At 42.1% G+C, this 20,564-nt stretch overlaps 1 protein-coding gene and 1 pseudogene across 4 annotated transcripts in view; both read left to right on the top strand.

Annotated features, from left to right (window-relative positions):
- VEPH1 (ventricular zone expressed PH domain containing 1) overlaps positions 1 to 20,564 on the top strand; it is a 215,166-nt gene that overhangs the window by 26,930 nt on the left and 167,672 nt on the right. For all 4 annotated transcript variants that reach the window (XM_024740169.1, XM_024740167.1, XM_024740168.1 and 1 more), the window contains exons 3-4: positions 6,949 to 7,164; positions 16,720 to 16,894. In XM_024740169.1, the coding sequence (XP_024595937.1) occupies positions 6,949 to 7,164; positions 16,720 to 16,894 (391 nt within the window). The remainder of the gene's footprint in view (positions 1 to 6,948; positions 7,165 to 16,719; positions 16,895 to 20,564) is intronic.
- LOC112396427 (THAP domain-containing protein 7 pseudogene) lies at positions 247 to 3,391 on the top strand (annotated as a pseudogene).

Raw genomic sequence — 20,564 nt, 5'->3', positions numbered from 1 at the left:
ATAACAACCAAGAAAAAATATAAAACAGAAGAGTAATGGAGAGACACCAATCTACTTCCACTTATAGGAATTTGTTCTATGCACATGTTCCTGTAAGTGTGAAGTAACTTGCATATGAAGTTAGACAATGCAACATTTTTCATAATTCCAAAGACTGGAAACTGCCTAAACGTTCATCAATAGGGGGCAAATTAAATACACTATGGTACCTCCTTACATTGGTATACTATCCTACCATAAACGTGAATGGCGAAACTCTTCATATGTTAGTTTGAAAAGATCTCCAAGATTTAGTATGAAGTGAGAAAGCAAGATGCAGATGTGTATGTCCATTTTGCTACCATTTGTGTGTAAAATAAGGAGTGGGGGAGTATATATGTATATGTACGTATGTATGTGTATCATATATTTCTCTATGTACATATGTACATTTGCTTGAATATGTATATAAAGTCTTTGTAAGGACACACAAGAAAGTAATAACTTGGTTCTTTGTGGGAGGGTAATGAGTAGGGGAAAAGGGAGGCTTTTTTCTTATTTCCTATTTTTTAAATTAAATTTTAAATTAAGATTCGTAAATATATTTTTTCACATAATTAAATTCTGAAAATTAGTGCCAACAAAATCTTCTTTCCTATTCAATTAAAACCAATGAGAATATTATGCTTAGTGAAATAAGTCAGAGAAATACAAATACTATATGATATCACTTATATGTGGAATCTAAAATAATAATACAAATGAATGTATACAAGACAGAAACAAACTCACAAACATAGAAAACAAACTTGTGGATATCAAAGGGGAGAGGGAAGAAGGGAGGGACAAATCAGGGGTATGGGATTAAGAGATATAAATCACTATATATAAAACAGATAAGCAACAAGGATTTACTATATAGCATTATACCCATTATCTTATAATAACCTATAATGGAATATAATCTGCAAAAATACTGAACCACTATGCTGTACACCTGAAACTAACACACCTGAAACTAACATAATATTGTATATTGTGATATATATATCAACTATACTTCAATTTTTTATAAATTAAATAAATGAATAAAACCAATGAACCTTTACTGGGCATCAACTATGTACCAGGTACGATTATATGTTCCGGAAGCACTGTGGTACACAATTTCCTCCTCTTCTTGGAGTCCAGAGAGCTTAGAGAAAATGTTATGGAGCAATCATATTAACCATCTTAGCATTTACAGTTGGAATACAGGCTTCCTTCTGTCTATGGTATTGGTTCTGTTTCATCTGATTTTATGTATATTCCCTTTATTACATAAAGTAACCAATATGATGCTGCTTCATATTTGAAGATGATGCCATTAAAATAACTGCTTTTTACAAGAACAGTTATGGCCAAAGATAGTGATTTTAGCCCAATGGTGTTCTCTGTTATTTTTCTCCCCTAAGGATGGTTTTGGTTTTTCTGTTGCTGCAGAGATTTTTGGAAAAGTCAGCGTCACTTATTTGCCCTCTAATATTCCATTTTTCTCTATGACTTGGCTCTATAAGTACCTATTTGCTATATAGGTTCTGGCACAAGTAATAAGTCTGCTGCATTAAAATTAAAAATACACTCACCAACAAAGGAGAAAGGTAAAAGAAAATATAATAAACAATCCACCAAACCAAGCGATGTTCATTCTAGGAATATGGTGATGGATTAATATCCGGAAATTTCATACTATATGATAACGTAACACTTCACATCCATAAGCCAGGTAAGGAAAAAAATGCTTGGTTACCTCTATAGATGCTGAAAGGACATGAAAAAAATTAAAACAAATATTTAAACTTTCAAAATAGAAAGTGGTGCATCTATATGATTTAAAACACAGTATTTTCTTGCTTTTGGCCATAAAATTGTATATATCAAAAATCAGGAACTAAAACCAGAAACTAAACCGCATTCTTTCTTTTATCCTTTTTATGTGAAATAGCTTAGGAAATTCTAGCTGACACAATAAGCCGTGAGATACATAAAAGGTACAGATACAATACAGAAATCTTTCTAGTAAACCCAAGAGAATGATCAGAAAAAATACTACAGTTAAGAAGGCTAGAGGGCTTCCCTGGTGGCGCAGTGGTTGAGAATCTGACTGCCAATGCAGGGGACATGGGTTTGAGCCCTGGTCTGGGAAAATCCCACATGCTGTAGAGCAACTAAGCCCGTGCACCACAACTACTGAGCCCACGTGCCACAACTACTGAAGCCCACGCGCCTAGAGCCTGCGCTCCGCAACGAGAAGCCACCGCAACGACAAGCCCGCGCACCGCAAGGAAGAGTAGCCCCCGCTCGCGGCAACCACAGAAAGCCTGCCCTCAGCAACGAAGACCCAACGCAGCCAAAAATAAAGTAAATAAAATTAATAAATTTTTTTAAAAAAAGAAGACGAGCTAAACGGCTCGGTATCACACCTCGCCAGACTTCAGCGCAGCAATGGTGAAACTACGTCCCGTCACTGCTCTGTGCAGGGAAGTGCACGTGGGACACATGCGAGACGTGCAACCGTGGCATCTCCTTCCACAGGCTTCCCAACAAGGACAACCAGAGACGAGGCTTGTGGCTGGCCAACTACCAGCGCCTGGACCCTAATGGCCAGGGCCTGTGGGACCCGGCACCCGAGTACATCTGCTTCAAACACTTTGAGGAGAACTGCTTTGAACTGGTGGGAATCAGTGGGTATCACAGGCTGAAGGAGGGAGCAGTTCCCACAATATCTGAGTGCTTCTCCAAGTTCCGCCCAACGACCAGGACCCAGGGGCACAGTTACCCACTTGGACCTCCTAAAGTCAGCCAGCTCCCGCGACGCAGTAAGCACTGCTCTGAGGGCCAAGGGTCCACAATGCCAACTTCTCCGCCTCCACCTGCTGACGTCACCTGCCTTCCGGCGGAAGAGGCGTCAGCCCCTGCCGCTTTGCCTACCTACCCCACGGAGAGGCTGGAGGCTCTCCTCAGTAGCGCCTTCTCAGACCGCTTGGGGCCCCTGGGCGCCCAGGCAGATGAAGCGGGCCGCAGCACTGATCCGGCACCCAAGCGGGAACCGGCAGCCGTCGCCTCTGGAGCCGAGGACCGCCTCCCCCTCGGCCTGCGTGCTGCGCCTCCCGCCACCCGCCGGAGCCTCCATCCGAAACGAGCCCAACGACCGGGTGGGCAGCGGCCTGCTCTGGAAGCGGCGGGCTGAAGCCGCACCTGACGCCCTGGACAAGGCCCAGCGCCAGCTGCAGGCCTGCAAGCGGCGGGAGCAGAGGCTGACCAAGCTGCAGCAGGCGCGGCGCGGGAGAAGAGGGCCCAGGCGGCTGCCCGCCGGACTCTGCAGGAGCATGCGCAGGACTTTGCCACGCAGCTAAGCCGCAGCATGGCCTGAGCGAGGGGCTGCCCGTCAGGGCTCCAGCCTCTGCCAAACTCAGAATCCTCCTGGAGAGGGACCTGACCTGAGCTGCCTTCACCAGACCTGCCAGATGCCAAAATAAATGGGATTCTAGAAGGAAGCCCTGCTCTCTGGCTCAGCTCCCCACTCACCACCAGGCCTGTCTCATCGGAAAAACACAAGAATGACGATTACTGACCTCCTGAGGCTGCTATGCTTGGCAAGTAGTGAGGGCCCTACAATGACCTTTCTGGTCCCTGGAGGGCAGGGATGAGGCACGTGGGCAGCCATCCTGGCCTCGACCTGTGTCCTCATTTTCCTTCAGTTCAGCTGGAATGTGGAAGGCCTCCCCTCACCTGTGGTCATCAGGTAAGTGTGTGAGGTGACGTACAGCACACGTGACCTCTGCCTCTTGGGCCTCGGCCACAACGGCCCCGAGAGCACCACTGAATTCTTTCTGGTCCTGGAAACGGCCACACAGTGTTGTGAAATTTGCTTTTGGGGGGCCCTCGGAGTACAACTTCATTGATTCACATTACGCCTGGGAGAGTGGAACGGCCATTACCGGAGGCGGACGCAGAGCAGGGTTCACAGGTGGTTCCCGAGCCCAAACTCTGAGGCCAGCTGAGGCGCATCTTGCACCGCCGGCTGCTAGCTTGCAGGTGGCTACAGGTGAACTCCCCTCGCCTCAGGGCCACCCGGTCACCAGCACACGGCACCCGGGGCTCTTCAGCAAGGCCTGAGGAGTGGCAGGTGCTGCATTTACGCGGGGCACAACCAGAGGCAGGAAACGAACTCGAAGGCCCAGAAGGTAGACCATCTTTCCCTAAAGTGGCTTCCTGGCAGCTGGGGCAGAAGGGCGCTTGTTCCCAGAAGGGAGGCAGAGTGGTGGCTTCTGCACCGGGCTGGACTCTCAGCACCTTCTGCCGGGACAGGGAAGGACCCGGTGGAGTGGCCTGCCCTTGCTTTCCCGGCCCAGGCAGGAGCCTCCAGTGCAGCCCAGGAGCAAGGCAGCCACAGAGGGGCCAGGAGAGCCGGCTCCAGCCCCCCCAGGGCTCCGCTCCGGCGGGGAGAGGCCAGAAGTCGGCCTGCATTCCTCCCACCGGCCTTCCAACTACCTGGCGGGGGCACCCCCGGTAGGGGTGGGGAGCTGCTGGCATGAACAGAGAACCAGGCAAGACTGGCTGATCCTGAGGCTTCTGGTGGCACGGCCAGGCCTCAGCTCCAGGAGACCACGGACTGGAACCCACCAGTGGGGACTGTGTGGCAAGGTTTGTGTGTAGGTAGCACTGCTGTGGCTTTAATGGAGCAAGCCTATGACAAATACTTACGAGAGACAAAAAAAAAAAAAAATTGAACAAGTAAACAGAAGAGACAGCCCTGAATTAGAACCGGATATACACATAAAACAATAACTAGGAAATGCATTATTCAGTGAATAATGATGGGAAAATTAGATGAGCTAATTCGTAGAAAATGAACATCTTTACTTACTTCCATAAATGCCAGATAGACTCAAGAGCTAAGTGAATGGTTAAAAGATTAATTTCTAAAATACTAAACATTAAATGTTGTTGAGTTGTTTTTTTTAATGTAGAAAAAATACAGGTAAAATTTTAAAAAATATTTATTTTTTTATTTGTGCCAGATCTTAGTTGTGGCATGCAGGATTTTCGCTACTATGTGCAGGATCTTTTAGTTGCAGCATGTGAACTCTTAGTTGTGGCATGTGAGATCTAGTTCCCTGACCAGGGATCAAACCTGGGCTCCCTGCATTGGGAGTGTGGAGTCCTGGCCACTGGACCACCAGGGAAGTCTCCAGGTAAATTTTTATTAAACCTTTGAATAAAGAAAACATGAAGTTAATAAAAAGCTATTAAAGGAATCACAAAGAAAGGGAGGGAGGGAGGGAGGGAGGAAGGAAGGAAGGAAGGAAGGAAGGAAGGAAGGAAGGAAGGAGTGCATGTAGATGGAGATTTGTATGAGCATAGAGTACATCTGTCAAATACGTGAGAAATTGGTGAGCATGGTTTCCCCAGGGAAGGGAACTGAGGTGAAAGGGAGACTAACTTTTCAGTGTAAATCTTTTCTTTGTGTCTTTTGTATTTTTGTACCATGTCCATGTATTATCTTTTCAAAAAACTAAATAATTTAACTAACTTTAATTTTCAATTAAAAAAAGGAGAAACAATAAAGTCCCCAAAGACTGATAGATTTGGCTATCTAAAACCTTAGCATGTCAATAAGAGCAGCAAAACAACTAAAAATAATGTAACATGGGGACATACTCACAACCAATATGCCAAAGGTTGACATAATATCCTTAATAGAAAAAGATATTATTTCACCAAAGGACCAAAAAAAAAAAAATGAAGTCATTTAAGGAAAAATAGACATAAGATACAGTGGGCAATTCCCAAAGGAGGAAATACAAATGACAAATAAAACGTGTGAAAATATTCAACCTTACTTCTGATCAAGAAATTCCAAGGAAAACAGCAATGAGATACTGTTTTTCACCGATCAAATTAGCAAAAATTAAAAATACTCTGTTCTTGCAAAGGTACAATGGGCAGAGCTCGCTTTAACCCAACTGATGGGAGTATAAATCAGTAAGACCTTTCTGGAAAATAGTTTGGCAGTATGTATCGTGAGCCTTAAAATGTTCCTGAGTTTTGTCTCAGAAATTTCCACTTCTGGTGAATCTGGACTATACATAATCTACAGCATGGAGAGGGCTTCACGCATAAGGTATTTACTGCAACATTAGTTGTAAGAGTAGAAAAAAGATCAAGCTAGAGCCTGCAGTTGGACAGGAAAGCCCCACCACTTCCTGGCTCTTATGGCACATGATGGTGCAAGAATCTAAGCTCTTCCCTGCTCTGTTTTGTGTTCAGTTTTGCCAATCCACCACACAGAGTTCACAGGCCAATTTTCCAAGTTAAAGTGATGGACCTATTTTTCACATTTAGATTTTTTGAAGGGTCATATTACCTCTCCATAAAGATCATTAGGTATTTGAGGAAGAATTAAAATAGAGGAATGGAGGGAAATTTGGTTGGGGAGAGCTACAATGGACTTGGTAGTTATTTGAATTGAAAAGGAAGAGATGAAATGATAAGTTCTGTTACGTGCAGAAAGAGAGAGAACACTCCTGAGGGGAAATTGGAGAGTAATTTGAAACATTTCACAAAAGTTGCTGAAATGTCAGAGCAAAGAATAAACCCTGACCTCTAATGAACTTAGAAACTGAAATAGCCTGAAATTTGAACCCACGTGCAAGTGAATAATTAAGCTCCTTTGGACTCTCTCTGCTCCCTGTCTGTGTATCTGTGATAGTACAAACCTGCTCCATTTTAGCACGTTTGCAAATCTGCCTAGTCCACAAAGTACCCATCTCCAAAGAAGAAGGTATTGCATTGGGCTTTACAACCTCATCCTTTAGCCGCAGTGTGGCACACCCATTTGTTAAGTGACTGAGTTCATATTTTGAAGGTCCTTCAAAGGATAACTTTCCCGAGTATTATTTAACATGAAGGTTTTCTTTCAAACAGGATTACCAAACCAATAACAATGACCAAGCAGTGGTTGAAATCTGTATCACACGAATCACAACAGCCATCAGAGAAACAGAGTCGATTGAAAAGCACGCAAAGGCCCTTGTGGGGCTCTGGGACTCCTGCCTGGAACACAACCTGAGACCGTCCGGGAAAGATGAAGACACTCCCCACGCAAAAATCGCATCTGATATCATGAGTTGCATTTTACAGGTACGTCAGTGTTCAGCATCATGCTATTTGAGACCGGCTTGGCCCCTTAGGTGAACACGTGGTGTCTCTGAACCGAGAGCCAATGTTTCTGTAGCATTCAGATACTGTAAAAAGATACCACCAACCATCAGTAGCTAAGCTGAGCAGGCTGGTAATTAATAAACCGAGAAGGTTGTACTGAGCCCCTACTGTATGCAAGACACACTGAGGGGAATTCAGAGTAACACCACAACAAGCTCTGATCTATTTGGAGAGATAAGACGTGTATATAAAAAAAGCTAACAGTAAAGCACTGTGTGTCCAGATCCAAATGAGGAACATGGGAAAATTCAGAAAAGGAGACCAAAGAGGGGTTGGAGTCTGAGTTGAGGGGCAGTGAACTTGGAATATGTGGAGAGAAGTGGCTAAGTCATTTTTAAGTGCATTTCTGTATGTACTGTGAATTTTCCATTATAATAATATTTGCCTGTTCTGACCATGTTTAAGTTCTTTCCTTTGGCATAAACATGAATTTAGAATTTTGGCTTAGCCATGAACTAATTATGTAAAATTAAAATGTTGGACAAGTCACATAACTTCTGAGCCACGGTTTCCTCCCTACAAAATGCAGATGAAGTGACATTGTGACAAATTTTACCAACCAGTAATGTTGATACTTGTTTCTTTAAAAAGAATTCTGTGGTCAAATAAGTTGGGAAACACTGAATTCAGTTTTTCCCTTTTGAGCTGTCAGAATGTTTCATAGCACATTAAAAGCTCTGAAAAGTCCTGCAATAAAGAAAGCTGGTTAATTGTTTAGAACAGCATTTTGCAGTCTGATTTGACCATGTAACTTCCTTCCCCATCTCACCCCAACACAATGTTTATGAGCATCCCTCAGAACTAGTGTTCTATTGAGCATAGGTCAGGAAATTCCAGATATGTTAAAGTGTTTAGCACTGTGTGTAGCAGCTAATATTAGCTTCCTTTCTTCTGTTTTTTCTCACAGTTGTCTGTGTTTAACTGAAGCATATTGCATTTTGTCTGCTCAGTTCCGGGACTGGTCAACTGAACAAAAGAGTCTCCACACACTATCATACTGTTTTTCCTTTGTCCCCAGGGTTAGAGATGGGAGGGGAGGAAATGGGAATTTCAGCGAAATTAATGGAAGATTAATGCTTTTGGATATAACAACAAAGACCTAACACACCTTTTCTTCATTGATTATTCTTCTATTTTTATCTTGAGTATTTATTAATTTTTAAATTTTATTTATTTTTTATACAATTTTTAAAGGTTACACTCCATTTATAGTTATTACAAAATATTGGCTATATTCCTGGTGTTGTACAATACATCCTTGAGCCTATCTTTCACTCAATAGTTTATACATTCCACTCCCCTACCCCTATGTCGCCCCTCCTCCCCTCCACTGGCAACCACTAGTTTGTTGATTATTCTTGACTATGTTATTGAAATACATCCGAAACATAGATTATTTCACTCCAAAGTGCCACTCCACAGACATTCAGACAGAAACTCATAAGTCAGCCCGATTCTCCAGCTCCCCCTGTGATTTCAAAACCACTGGTCTAGATTCCAGCAGCACTGTCCCACAGAAATACAATGCAAGCTACAAACATCAGCCACACATGGAATTTAAAATTTTCTAATAGCCATATTAAAAAGAGGTGAAAACAGATGAAATTGATTTGATATTATATTTTCCTTAACCCAATATATCCAAAACGTTATTATTTCAACATGTAAAAAGTATAAAAATTAATGAGATGTTTTACTTGTTTTGTATACTAAGTCTCATAAATCCATTGTGTGTGTTAGCATATCTTACTTTGCACTGGTCACAATTCAGGGGCTCAGTAGGTTCACTCGGCTCCTGTGTTGGTACAGTTCTAGAGAGTCTGGATGGAGATCGAATTTGAAAGGGTTATGAGCAATTATCGGGAATTTTACCAGGCAGGAAAAGTGGAGTGAGAGAACATTCCAAGTAGACAAAACAGATTGTACAAAAGTCCACATTTGTGAAATGAGACCCAGATCAGAGAACTAAGCAGGCTGACCTTCCAAAATGCCCCAGAGTCTAACATAAAGGGGTGTTTCATTCTGGGTAAGGCATTATGTCTCCTACTTTAAAAAGGGGATGGTGGGGAGCAAATAAAAACGTGAAACTCACTGCTGATCAAGGAGAATGAGTTTGTAAGATTGTTGAGAGCAGGGCCCTGAGGACAAGCACTGACATTTTGGGAAAGGACAGAGAAAAGGGCTAAGGGTTAGGCGTCTTGATTGAGAGGGACAAGTGAGTCACAGGAGTGGGAGATTCTAGCCTGTAGGGCCAGTGTGGTCACAGGGCGTCCATCGTGTGCCCTCTGAGCAGGCAGAAGGTGTAATAATGGAAGATGGAAAGCCCTAAATGTAAACTTGCCTTTTTCAGAGCAAAGTGCAGCAATTTGTCCAGGCTACCCCTAGGAGTGTGGTCCCAGAAAGTCATTTCCCACGAACCAAAGGCAAGCCTGTGGTTGCAGCTTTGGCATTTAGCTTTCAATCAGATTTTAAGGGGAACATTTTGGCCTGCGGTAAATATTGAAAAGAAGATTTTGTCCTACTTGTAAAATAGGTTCTTGTGGGAAACACGTAGAAATCCAGATGACTCATATTCTGTTTTGTTTTTTCAGTAAAATAAAACAATAGGTCAACTTTAAAGTCAACCACTTAACATTTTTAGCTACACACACACAAAGATTCCCTCTCCGCCCACCTTACCTCCCAAGATAAGCAATCCCAGCCTCACACAACCTGATCAAGCAAGGGCCCACCAGTTCTTCTGCCCGTATTCTTAAACATTTTTTTTTTTCTGGCCACTTTGCTGTCATTTGAAGCTAAATATGTTCACACACACACAAGAAAAAACCTTTTTTTTTCCCTAAATTTCCTTTTTCAACCTACACTCAAACCTACTTCAGATGACCATTCCTATTCTACTTTTATATCTTTTTTTTTTTGTGGTACGTGGGCTTCTCACTGCCGCGGCCTCTCCTGCCATGGAGCACAGGCTCCGGACGTGCAGGCCCAGCGGCCACGGCCCATGGGCCCAGCCGCTCCGCGGCACGCGGGATCCTCCCGGACCGGGGCACGAACCCACATCCCCCGCATCAGCAGGCGGACCCCCAACCACTGCACCACCAGGGAAGCCCCCTATTCTGCTTTTAATAATTAGTGGTTATACTGCTTTCTTTTCTTGGTCCTAACTGTATGAACTTGCAACATTTACCTCAAAATAGTTGTAAAATTTTCAGAATTCACCTTCTATACCTTCCTCAGTGCAGAATCTGTACATGGATGAGGCATGCACTTGTGAGTTCTGGTTTCTTTTGTGGTGGGTGATACTATCCTGCCATCCCACCCTGTGTCCTTAGACATCTGTAAAATGAAGGATGAATCAGGTGAGCTCTCAGATCACCTCCTAGTCTGAAATTCTGACTCCCTCAGGAGATGCTGAGAGGTAGAAGAACAAAAGGCTTTAGAGCTTGAGGGCCTTAGAATCAGATACTCTTGGTCTCGTATCAGTGAGAGATTGGTAAATTATTTCGTCTCTCCAAGCCTCTGTTCTGCCATCTGTAAAATGGGCATAACAATACTTGCTGCTCACGAAGAACAATTTTATTGTAAAAGCAATCTCCATTTGTGATCCAGCCACTATCTGGAAGTACCTATTTCAAACCACAGCTTCCTCTGACCAGGGTTCTATATGGAGTTGGCCAATGCTTGTTTGTTTGCCTGTAGAAAAATCCTGAAAGAGTAGATACCCCTCTCCCCCTCCACAAAGCACATTACATTCTAGGATAAATCCAAACCTGAAGAGGGTTGAAGAAAATACACATGCACCTCAAGGGGGTTGTAATTACTGACATAACTGATGGGCTAGAAGGAAATTCTAGAGAACCGACAGACCAACCATCATGATGTTGAGAGCCAATGCTTGGTTTTCTCCTCAGTACAAGTTACAGTGGTTTCAGCCTCTTCCCCAACCAACCAAATCGCTTAGCAGAGCTAATGCCAAGTAAGCTCTGGCTTTTATCTCTTCCTCCACATCTTCTTGCACTGTTGATGACCATTTGAAGAGGGAGATAGCCAAAGCAGGGAGGAGGGAAGAATGAAATAGCCACCAAATTCACTGTGGGAAAATCCAAAAGTATCTGTTTTTCCTTCTTTATAGAAGGACCCCCCACTATCCATTCACCTTGATTCCACGCTTCAGTTTTCTTACTTCCTCTTCCCCAGTTAATGCTGCATGAAGATTCAAAATCTGTCCCTGGCTGGCATGCAAAATGCCTTAGGCAATGTTGAGAGCATTTCCTTTTCAGCTCTCAGAGGCAGGACTGGTCATGTTCATCTAGAAGTTATCCCAGCTCTACCATTTACTGGCAGGGTGATCTTGGGCATTTCATCTTTCTGTGCCCTAATTTCCTCATCTATAAAATGAAGGTAAGAGTAGCTGCCTCATGAGTTTGTTGTGAGGATTAGATGGATAGACATTAAAAAATAGACATAAAATATTTAAGACACAGGAAGTGCTCTATGAGGATTAGCTCTGGTTGGTATTGTCATCATTATCATCATCTGCAGGAAACTCGAAAATAGCATCAACACTTTGTCATTTAATTATTTACTTTAGCCATCGTTCATTGCCTGTCTCCCCCTAGCCAAAATAGAAGCTTAGTTTTATTCACTGATATGGTCCCATCACCTAGAACAGTGAATGGCACATAGTAGGTGCTCAAGATAATATTTACCGAATGAATTAATCAATGGACAAATGAACACATGAGTAGCTCAGGAGACCTGACTGCCCTCTGGCTTTTGTACTAGCCGTGCTTCACCCCAGAGTGGGCCCCAGTACCATTTCCTCACTTAATGCTGCATAAGACAGGGGCATGAAATGGGAGGAGATGGGGACACCCCCCTACTCCCCAGGTTCCTGAGACCCACTCCCTTATTGCCTGTCAGAAAATACACTGGGAAAACTTAAGTGGATGCCATTTAGATTTTATATATAGCCATGCTGCTAAGAACCAAACATTTTATATATAAATCCAAAATTTGATTATCTGATCCACGATGGGGATGAAAAACAATAAAATAACCATTTTAATATATGGCATTTAATATTTCTTGAGATTACTCTTTTACGGCTCTTAGTTGAATTCAAGGCCTGAGACCAAAGAGCTTTTTAGTTGCTATCACCTCAGATATCTATCTCTTTTACTTAGCTTTATTCTTTTCAATTATAAAACACTGGGAAACCTTCCCAAAGTGCATTTTCCAAAGGAAAATCTCCACCAGCAGCTCAAATTGGTGCTAATCTAGTCAAGAAATAGAATTCTTGGCATCTGTAGAACAAAGCCCTCTTGTTTTGTGTCTACTGCTGGATATAACCGTCCCCATGAGCAAGTCTTTATTGCTACCTTGTACTTCACTGAATTGTTCCCTGAGTGCTGAGTATTGAATTGTGCGTAAGAAGATACACATGCCATCATGCTCACATCTGCATGGAGGGGCAAGATGTAGCGTAAGCTCTGGCATTAACAGTTGCTGTTAAAGTGGTTTATTTGTACGAGCAATCACAGGGGCTTTGTCTGCATGTATACCATTAGCATTCCTGGGATCCAAATAATCATAGGGATAAAATAATTTCAGGGGCCTGAGATCTACTGCATTAGCAAATCCTTTTGCTTCACCTGAGAGCAAAGCTCAGCCATTGGAAGGAGGTCCATAGGACCCATGTTTGCCCAGCCTCACCTTGGCCTACCAACCCCTCACTCATATCCTGTTGCTGTCACTAGTGCCCATGGTCTCGTGAAACACTAGGAACTGTCTAGATGCTGTTTAGAGATTGAGAGCCTTTGGTGGCAATTCCTTGGTGTTTATATGAACTATTTGCTCTTTGCTTAATGTTTCACTTCTCTTCTCATTTGAGAGATTTCCAGATGACATATGTGGGAGGAAAACAGAAAAATTGAGTGTGTTAAAGTTTTGTTTTGTTTTGTTTTTTAATAATGATATTATACATTAAAATTTTTTTTAATAATTTTCACTTGGAACCACACTTCAGAGACTTCAATAGCTGCCCACTATTTTTCCCTAAGACATCTAGAATTGTTGTAAAAAAAATATGACCAAATTGGTTAAGACAGCCTGTTCTTTCATTGTTGCTGGCAAACGTTAGCTCATTCCCAAGGTTTAAAAACATTAGTTGCTGTTAATATGATTTTCACTGATCTCTTACTATGCCTGTCAGTGTTCACAATTAGTAGGAAACACTTGAGTTGTACTTCCAGTGCCACCATCGTGGTTTCTCAAAACGTTACAGGTAAATATGCTTAGAGACATTTTCCTCCAATGGAAGGCGTATACTTCTCTAGCTGCAAGTTGTTTTGGCTGAAGACAGAAAAGATAAAGTAACTGGGGCATGATATTCTTTGTTGGAAAGCTCTAAGAAGAATTGTGTGATTGTGTTCCACTCTCAAAACTACAGCTTTGGCAGCCATGACAGGGACAAAGATATGTCATGTAAAAGATAAACTAGCAAAAATCTACACACTATGGAGAGATTGGGGCAACCCAAGAAAATTGATAGATGAGACGGAAGCGTTTGGGAAATACTCTGTTCAAATTGGGGTATAACTTAAATGTAACCTTAAGGGAGCGGGCATAGAATAAGATTATAACAGAGAAAATCGACAAATCATTCGGGCTTCCTAAACACCACATGTCTGAAGTGCATGTCAACAAAAAGAGGATGCTCAGTATGGGATCATTATTTTGACACATTTCCTCAGCACTGTCTGGGGGGGGTGAAGGGTGGGTAGAGACTTAATCTGATGGAGAGGAAAGTTCCAATCACCAGACATGGGGATTGGCTGTAGGGCAGGACCGTTAGGTTTCACCATGGCCTAGATGAAATAGCCCTCAAGATATTCCTTTGCTCTGATCTGCTCTTGTGCCCATGAGTGAACATTCTGGTTAGTAATCTGGCTCCTGATTTCCTAATGGTGTGAAAGGGTCTGACCTGAAAAGACTGTCTCTGTGAGAGAGTAAATTGGCATACCTGATCATGCACCAGCCTTTTGGAAATCCCTTGGTGTGAGTTTCCCTCAGTGGATGCAAACAGTTCTGTAAGGCCTGGCCAAGTACACAGGCAGACTTCTAATGCTGAAGGGTGGGGAGCAGCCAGCCTCCCAGGGATGCCTGACAGCTCATCACTCCAATAATGGCCCAGTCTAATCAGGCACAGTTAAATTACCAGGAGGGGAGACACTCTAGATAAAGCCCGATCTGAGAGAAGTCTGGCTGCAGGCCCTGGTTCTGATAGTTAGATGGTGTTAGGAACTCTAAGAAGGATAAGACAGAGACTTACTGAGTGGAACTGATACATAAACACATGATTTGTCACCAAGGAATAGGGTCAGAGCTTTCATCATGGCTGACTTCATGGTGAGACATCAACTTAGGGTCAGAGCTTTCATCATGGCTGACTTCATGGTGAGACATCAACTTAGGGTCAGAGCTTTCATCATGGCTGACTTCATGGTGAGACATCAACTTAGGGTCAGAGCTTTCATCATGGCTGACTTCATGGTGAGACATCACCTTAGGTTGTTGAATACCTATTTTCTCTGCTCAGGAGTCAGACTGATCCTTGAATCTGAAAAATGGGTGGAACTACAGGAATGGATTATGGATTTATCAGGTCTATTTTTGTTTCTAGGGACTGGGAAGAAAAAAAGTTTAAGCATAAGAGACTTAATTGGCTCACTTAGAAAATTTTAGGGATAGAACTGGCCTCAGGCACAGCCTAATACATGGGGCTCAAATGATGCCACCAGGTTTCTCTTAACTTGTCTCAGATAGATCCATGTTGCCTTGAATCTCATACATATTCTCTCCTACTGAGGTCACAAAATGACAGCTGCTCTTGATCTTCCATTCTCAGCATTTTGAATACGACAGAAGAGAGAGAGAGTCTCTTTCACAGAGCCCTTGAATGGCTCCTCCATTATAATTGGGTAACTTGCCCATCCCTGAACTTATCATTTGGAAATGTGATTCTCTGGTTGGTCAACGTCTGAGTCATTTGATGGCCCATGAAGCTAAGGGTGTAAGTGCCTTCATTAGAAGTACCTGGGAGGTGGCCGTGGAAGTCCTATTTGCTAAGGAGTGTGTAACAACTCACCTGCCCAATCAGCTAGCCCTGAAAATGGATGGCACTGGAAGCCATTGCTGGCAGTTGGTGACCCAAGCAAGAAGGTGGGAGCGAGCAGGCCCTTTCCCAACCCCATCACCTGCCCTTCCTTCTTCCCACCACATTGGGTTCCCAATCATAACTATCACTATAGATTTGTATTTTCTTCATTAGTTATTCAACTTGACAAATGTTTATTGAAGACCTGCTGTAAACCTAGAATTGTGGGAGGTATTAGAGGGGATAATCTATGGGTAGAAAGATAGAAGCATTTTTCACATGAACAGTCAGAGAAAAACAACCACTTTTTATTTCTAAGGTAGTAATGTAAAGTTGAACAAATTGTGCACTGTGCAACTTTTGCTTTATAGTTAGCCTAAGGGGTGGGGTTGATGGTTAGAATGGTTAATGGTAGGGAAGACATATCATTCATTTGTAAGAAAACAATTTGTATTTTCCAAATAGTATCTCCTAATTAAGTAAGTGAATGCTGATGGTACTATTGTGTATGTAAGGATATTGATGTTCAGTCACAAAGTACATCAAAAAGAGAATTATTTCAGGATCCAGAATTCCTTTAGTTTTTTAGCCTTACGTTCATTCATCTTTTTCCTTCCGAATCTCAGTCGAAACTTTAGTTTTTAACATACAGTCAGGAAGCAACTGATTCAACATTCCGTAGGGTTTTTTTTCTCAAGTATAAATCTAAGTTATTCCTCTCATCAGTGACTCCTGATCACCCTAAAGATCAATTCCAAACTCCTTAGCATGGTGCCAGACCTTTCATAATTAAGCCTGTTTACCTCTCCAGTCCCCTCTCTCATCTCCTACCCCAGTTTTCCCATGTGTACCCCACATCATCCATACTGAACTATTTACAGTTCCTCAGATGCACAAGTTCTCTCACCTTTCTGCTTTCACACACGCTTTTCCTTTTGTCCACTCCTTTCCTAGCTATCTCCCAGCCATTTCCTCTTCATCCACCAGGTCTCAGGGGAGACATCACCTCCTCCAGGAAGTCTTCCTTGACACCCCCTTCAGACTGGATTAAGCGCTCCTTTTTTGCTCCCTTATCCCCCTGCACATTCCTTATCATGGCCCTCATTAGCCTATGCTATTAAACGCCAGTTTGCCTCGAATTCTCCCTAACAAGAACAAGAGTTCCCAGAGTTCCCAAATACAAGGAAAATAAGGTGGGCCCTGTGTTTTCACAGCTGCACTCTGAGAGCTTAGCTCAATAAATATTTTTCAGATGAATGAATAAATGAATAAAGAATGAACCACTTATTATTTGTTGATTTCTTATATTTCCTCAGAATTACAACCGGCCCCCTGTGATGGCATTAGCCATCCCCATTGCAGTGAAATTCCTCCACAGAGGCAACAAGGAACTGTGCAGGAATATGTCCAACTACCTGTCCCTGGCTGCAATTACCAAGGCAGACCTCCTGGCCGATCACACAGAGGTTATAGTAAAGAGCATACTTCAAGGTATGGTGCAACGGCTGAGCTTGGGGACGTGTTTTAACAATCATTTTAAAGTATTTTCATGAAGCAGTTATGGTTTGTGGAAAGTAAGACTTTGAGTATTGAGAGGTACGTTAGATTCTCTGCTTTGCCACTAGGTGGCTGGGGAACATGGATAAGGTTACTTGAGCTGGCTGAGTCAGGGTCTCTTCACCAGGCAGATGAATTCTTTGGACTCATTAGATGAGTCGCACGCTTCCTTTCAACTCTTCATGTCTCATTTGGAGAACTGTGTTTTCCGTGCTTCTGGTAATCTTGTCCAACTACCAACTGTGCAGAACCTGTCTGTACTAAGTGGAATGTGTCCCACTGCTGTCGGTGGCAGATGGAAAAGCTCTTCATCCTTTGTTTTCCAAAAGCACAAAATGCTAGATAAAATACACCAGAGAATGTGTAAAGACCTCTTAAATGTGAACACGATTTGGGACTGATTTATAATTGTGTTAAATACTACCATAAAGTATCAAATGAGGACATCTCTGTTAATGTTTTCATATTTGTATGAAAGAGATCAAGTTAGTGCAGTCAGAATATTCTCTTTTCTTGTATTGTTTTCCTTTGGTTTTAGATCTATCAGAAACCTTTTTTTTGTTTGTTTGTTTTTGGTTTGGGATCAAAGAGCAATATATGGTATTATTTGATAGGTACCCAAATATCCCCAGCCCTCATTAATATAAATGTCTGAGGTCCATGAGTATCTTGGCCCACATTTGACTGCCACAGGCCCACATACTCAAATGGAGCATCAGCCCTCTGGAAAGTGCTCCCAGACCACGTATTTCTGAAAGGCCCCAGTATTCTCTTCTTGCCACAGCATAGTGTGGTGATGCCCATCTCTACCACCCTGAGCCCAGCAAACTCTGTGGACTGCTACCATGGAGGCCCCAGGAATGGACTTGCCCCACACTGTCCTGCCCGGGATGGCAGCCTCTGTCCCTTTGTGCTGTTACCCCTGAAGTTTCAGAAGCCACCAGTCCTCAGTCCACTGTGGTAGGATGGGGAAGAGAACCTGTCTTTCCCCTTCGTGTTAGACTTTGGTAGACAGCCAGAGCAAGGTTGCTTGGCTCCCAGTGTCAAAGTATGGTACTGAGTTCACAGTAGAATATGTTGTTCCATTTTATCTGAAACTCTCTCTTTCTTCCCTGGGCTCAACTATCCACCCAAGAGTCAGGCTAGTAACAAATTAGTCCACCAGTTCTCAAAATTCCTACAGCCCACCAAGGACCAAGATTTTGTTCACAATACCAGACATTCCCAAGAAGAGCTCTTAGTACCCGCCCCCAACCCTGGACATCTGACCAGCCACCCCAGTGGTCTGCCAGATGCCCAGTTTGTCTGAACCCCAGCCATGACAGTGGGGTTTGGCTACAGGACTGAACTGCTAATTTCTCTTTATGCATGATCTAAATTTGCTAGAAGTCCAGGAAAGCAATTATGCTTTTTTCACCACCTTGACTACATATTTGGTACAGATTTTATAGAAATTACAAACACACACGCCACACATTTTAAATCCATGATAGTTAGACTTGCAAGTAACTGATTTATGAGGGGAAAAAATGGAATTGTCTCTTTGCACCTGCCAAGAACTTAACTCATGTATTTGTTTTGTTTTGTTTTTTTGAAATGCACTTTCAATGACAAAGAAATCTTTTGAAACGCAAAATACGCTTTCTGAATTAACTGCTAGTATTTAAAATAAATGATTTCGTTTATTTGATCTGGCACTATGAAAATCATCATAAAATAAATGAAAATTTAACCTATAAAAGGTTGGGACTAAATATTTCAGGGTCAGATTTTTAGGACTGATGTGTCTGTAAAAGTCTGCAATCACTCACATAAGCCTATCAAACTCTGAGTTGCAAAACGGAAGGGATCTTTGTGTCTCTGAGTAGTAAGTTTCCTGCTCTGCAAATCTTTGTCATATATCCCCTGCAAAACAGCCTTAGGAGGCATCATTGGGATTTCTTTTTTCTTTACATGTAGTTTTCTCCCCTTTCGATTTTCCTCTTTGATTTATATTATCCTAATCCTTATTCTCCCATTTTTCTACTTCTGCAGAAAATGCTAAAGTGTTAGAGTTATTTGATTTGATCTGTTTTTTTATTAGACTAGAATTGTAAAATTGTAGAATCTTAGGTTGATTCAGCTCAGTTACCCAGGCAGTGCTTGAATCCCCACAAAATTGTCATCCATTCAGTGATAACAATAATAATTATAATAACAGTAATAACTACAATGGCTAGAATTTATTTCATGCTCTCTTTATGCCAAATGCTGTACTAAGCATTTTATACTGGTTAAATCATTTAATCCCCACAAGAATTCCATAACAGAAGTCCTATTATTATCCCATTTTACCAATTAGTTATAGCTTAAGTAACAGAAACCCAGGTATAAGTAGCTTGATGATGATGATGAAGAAGAGGAAGAGAAGGAGAAGAAGGAGGAGGAACTCCTTACTGGCACACATGACTGAAAAATGCATGAATGTATCAGATTTCCCATATGGATTGATTCAGGACTCAAATGTGGTCCCAAAAAGTCATTACTCGGTTCTGCTTCCTGTGGATTGGTTTCACTTTCATGTTTCATGTAATGGGCCTCTCTCATCATGAGAGCTCACATGAGCTCACATCATCATGAATACCAGTTAAGAAAAAGAAACTCCATATCCAATCTTATTGTCCGTTTGACCACATGCCCATTTCTGAACCAATCCATCATTGCTGCCGGGAGATACAGTACTTCAACTGGCCGGACTAGGGTCATGAGCCACCCTCAGAGCAGGAGCTGATAGTAAGCTCAGCAGAACCATATGGATGAGGAGTAGATAACCTGAAAATCCAGGACTGTAGCCAACAGTGTTGTAAATTAATACTGGGTACCAAAAAGTAGCCTTATGTAAATATTTACTTTTATCCCTTCATACTTCTTAAGAGATTCAGTTCACTTCTTTGGCATGCCAAGATCTCACTGATAATGATCCTCCATTTCAATATATCTCCAATTCTTCCAAGGTTCTTGTCATCTGTAAATTTTATGAACAGAATCACTCTATCTTCATTTTAAAACGGTAATGAAAAGGTAGACCCAATGGGGCCAGGCAAGCCTTGTGGTGTACCACTGGCAACTAACCCCTTACCCTTGGTTGGTGTTATTCCATTGATCATATTTTTTCAGTTGTGTTGTATACATGTCTATCCCTAATTCCAAACCAAATGCGTCCTTTAAGCTTAAATCAATCATGAGAGAATGTCAAATGGGGTTTTAAATATTTATCCCTGAAGGCTAGTTCCAAGCCAGTGTTTTACTACTTCCCATTATTAATGATTGTATATGAGTAATACTATTTACTTTTACATTAAATGTAAATATGAATTCATTTATTCAAATTGCTTAGACTCCATTTGTCTGTTTTGTGTTCTTTGAATTCTCCCAGTGAGAAGGAAATTCTGAAAGTCCTTCTTTTTGGAGAAAGGATTAAAGGCACGAGCAGAATGTTGTCTTGATTTGTATTAATACTTGAACGCTAAGGAGATAGAGAACCTGAATGTCCCTATATCTAATAAGACAATTCTGTCAGTATTTTTAAATCAACCCACCAAAAAAAAAAAAAAAAAAACCCTCA

The sequence above is a fragment of the Neophocaena asiaeorientalis genome, unplaced genomic scaffold, assembly GCF_003031525.2.
Source record: "Neophocaena asiaeorientalis asiaeorientalis breed wild unplaced genomic scaffold, Neophocaena_asiaeorientalis_V1.1 scaffold50, whole genome shotgun sequence".
In the NCBI taxonomy this organism is placed as follows: Eukaryota; Metazoa; Chordata; class Mammalia; order Artiodactyla; family Phocoenidae; genus Neophocaena; species Neophocaena asiaeorientalis.
The sequence above is the reverse complement of the archived record's forward strand: the minus strand, read 5'-3'. Positions and strand labels throughout refer to the sequence as shown.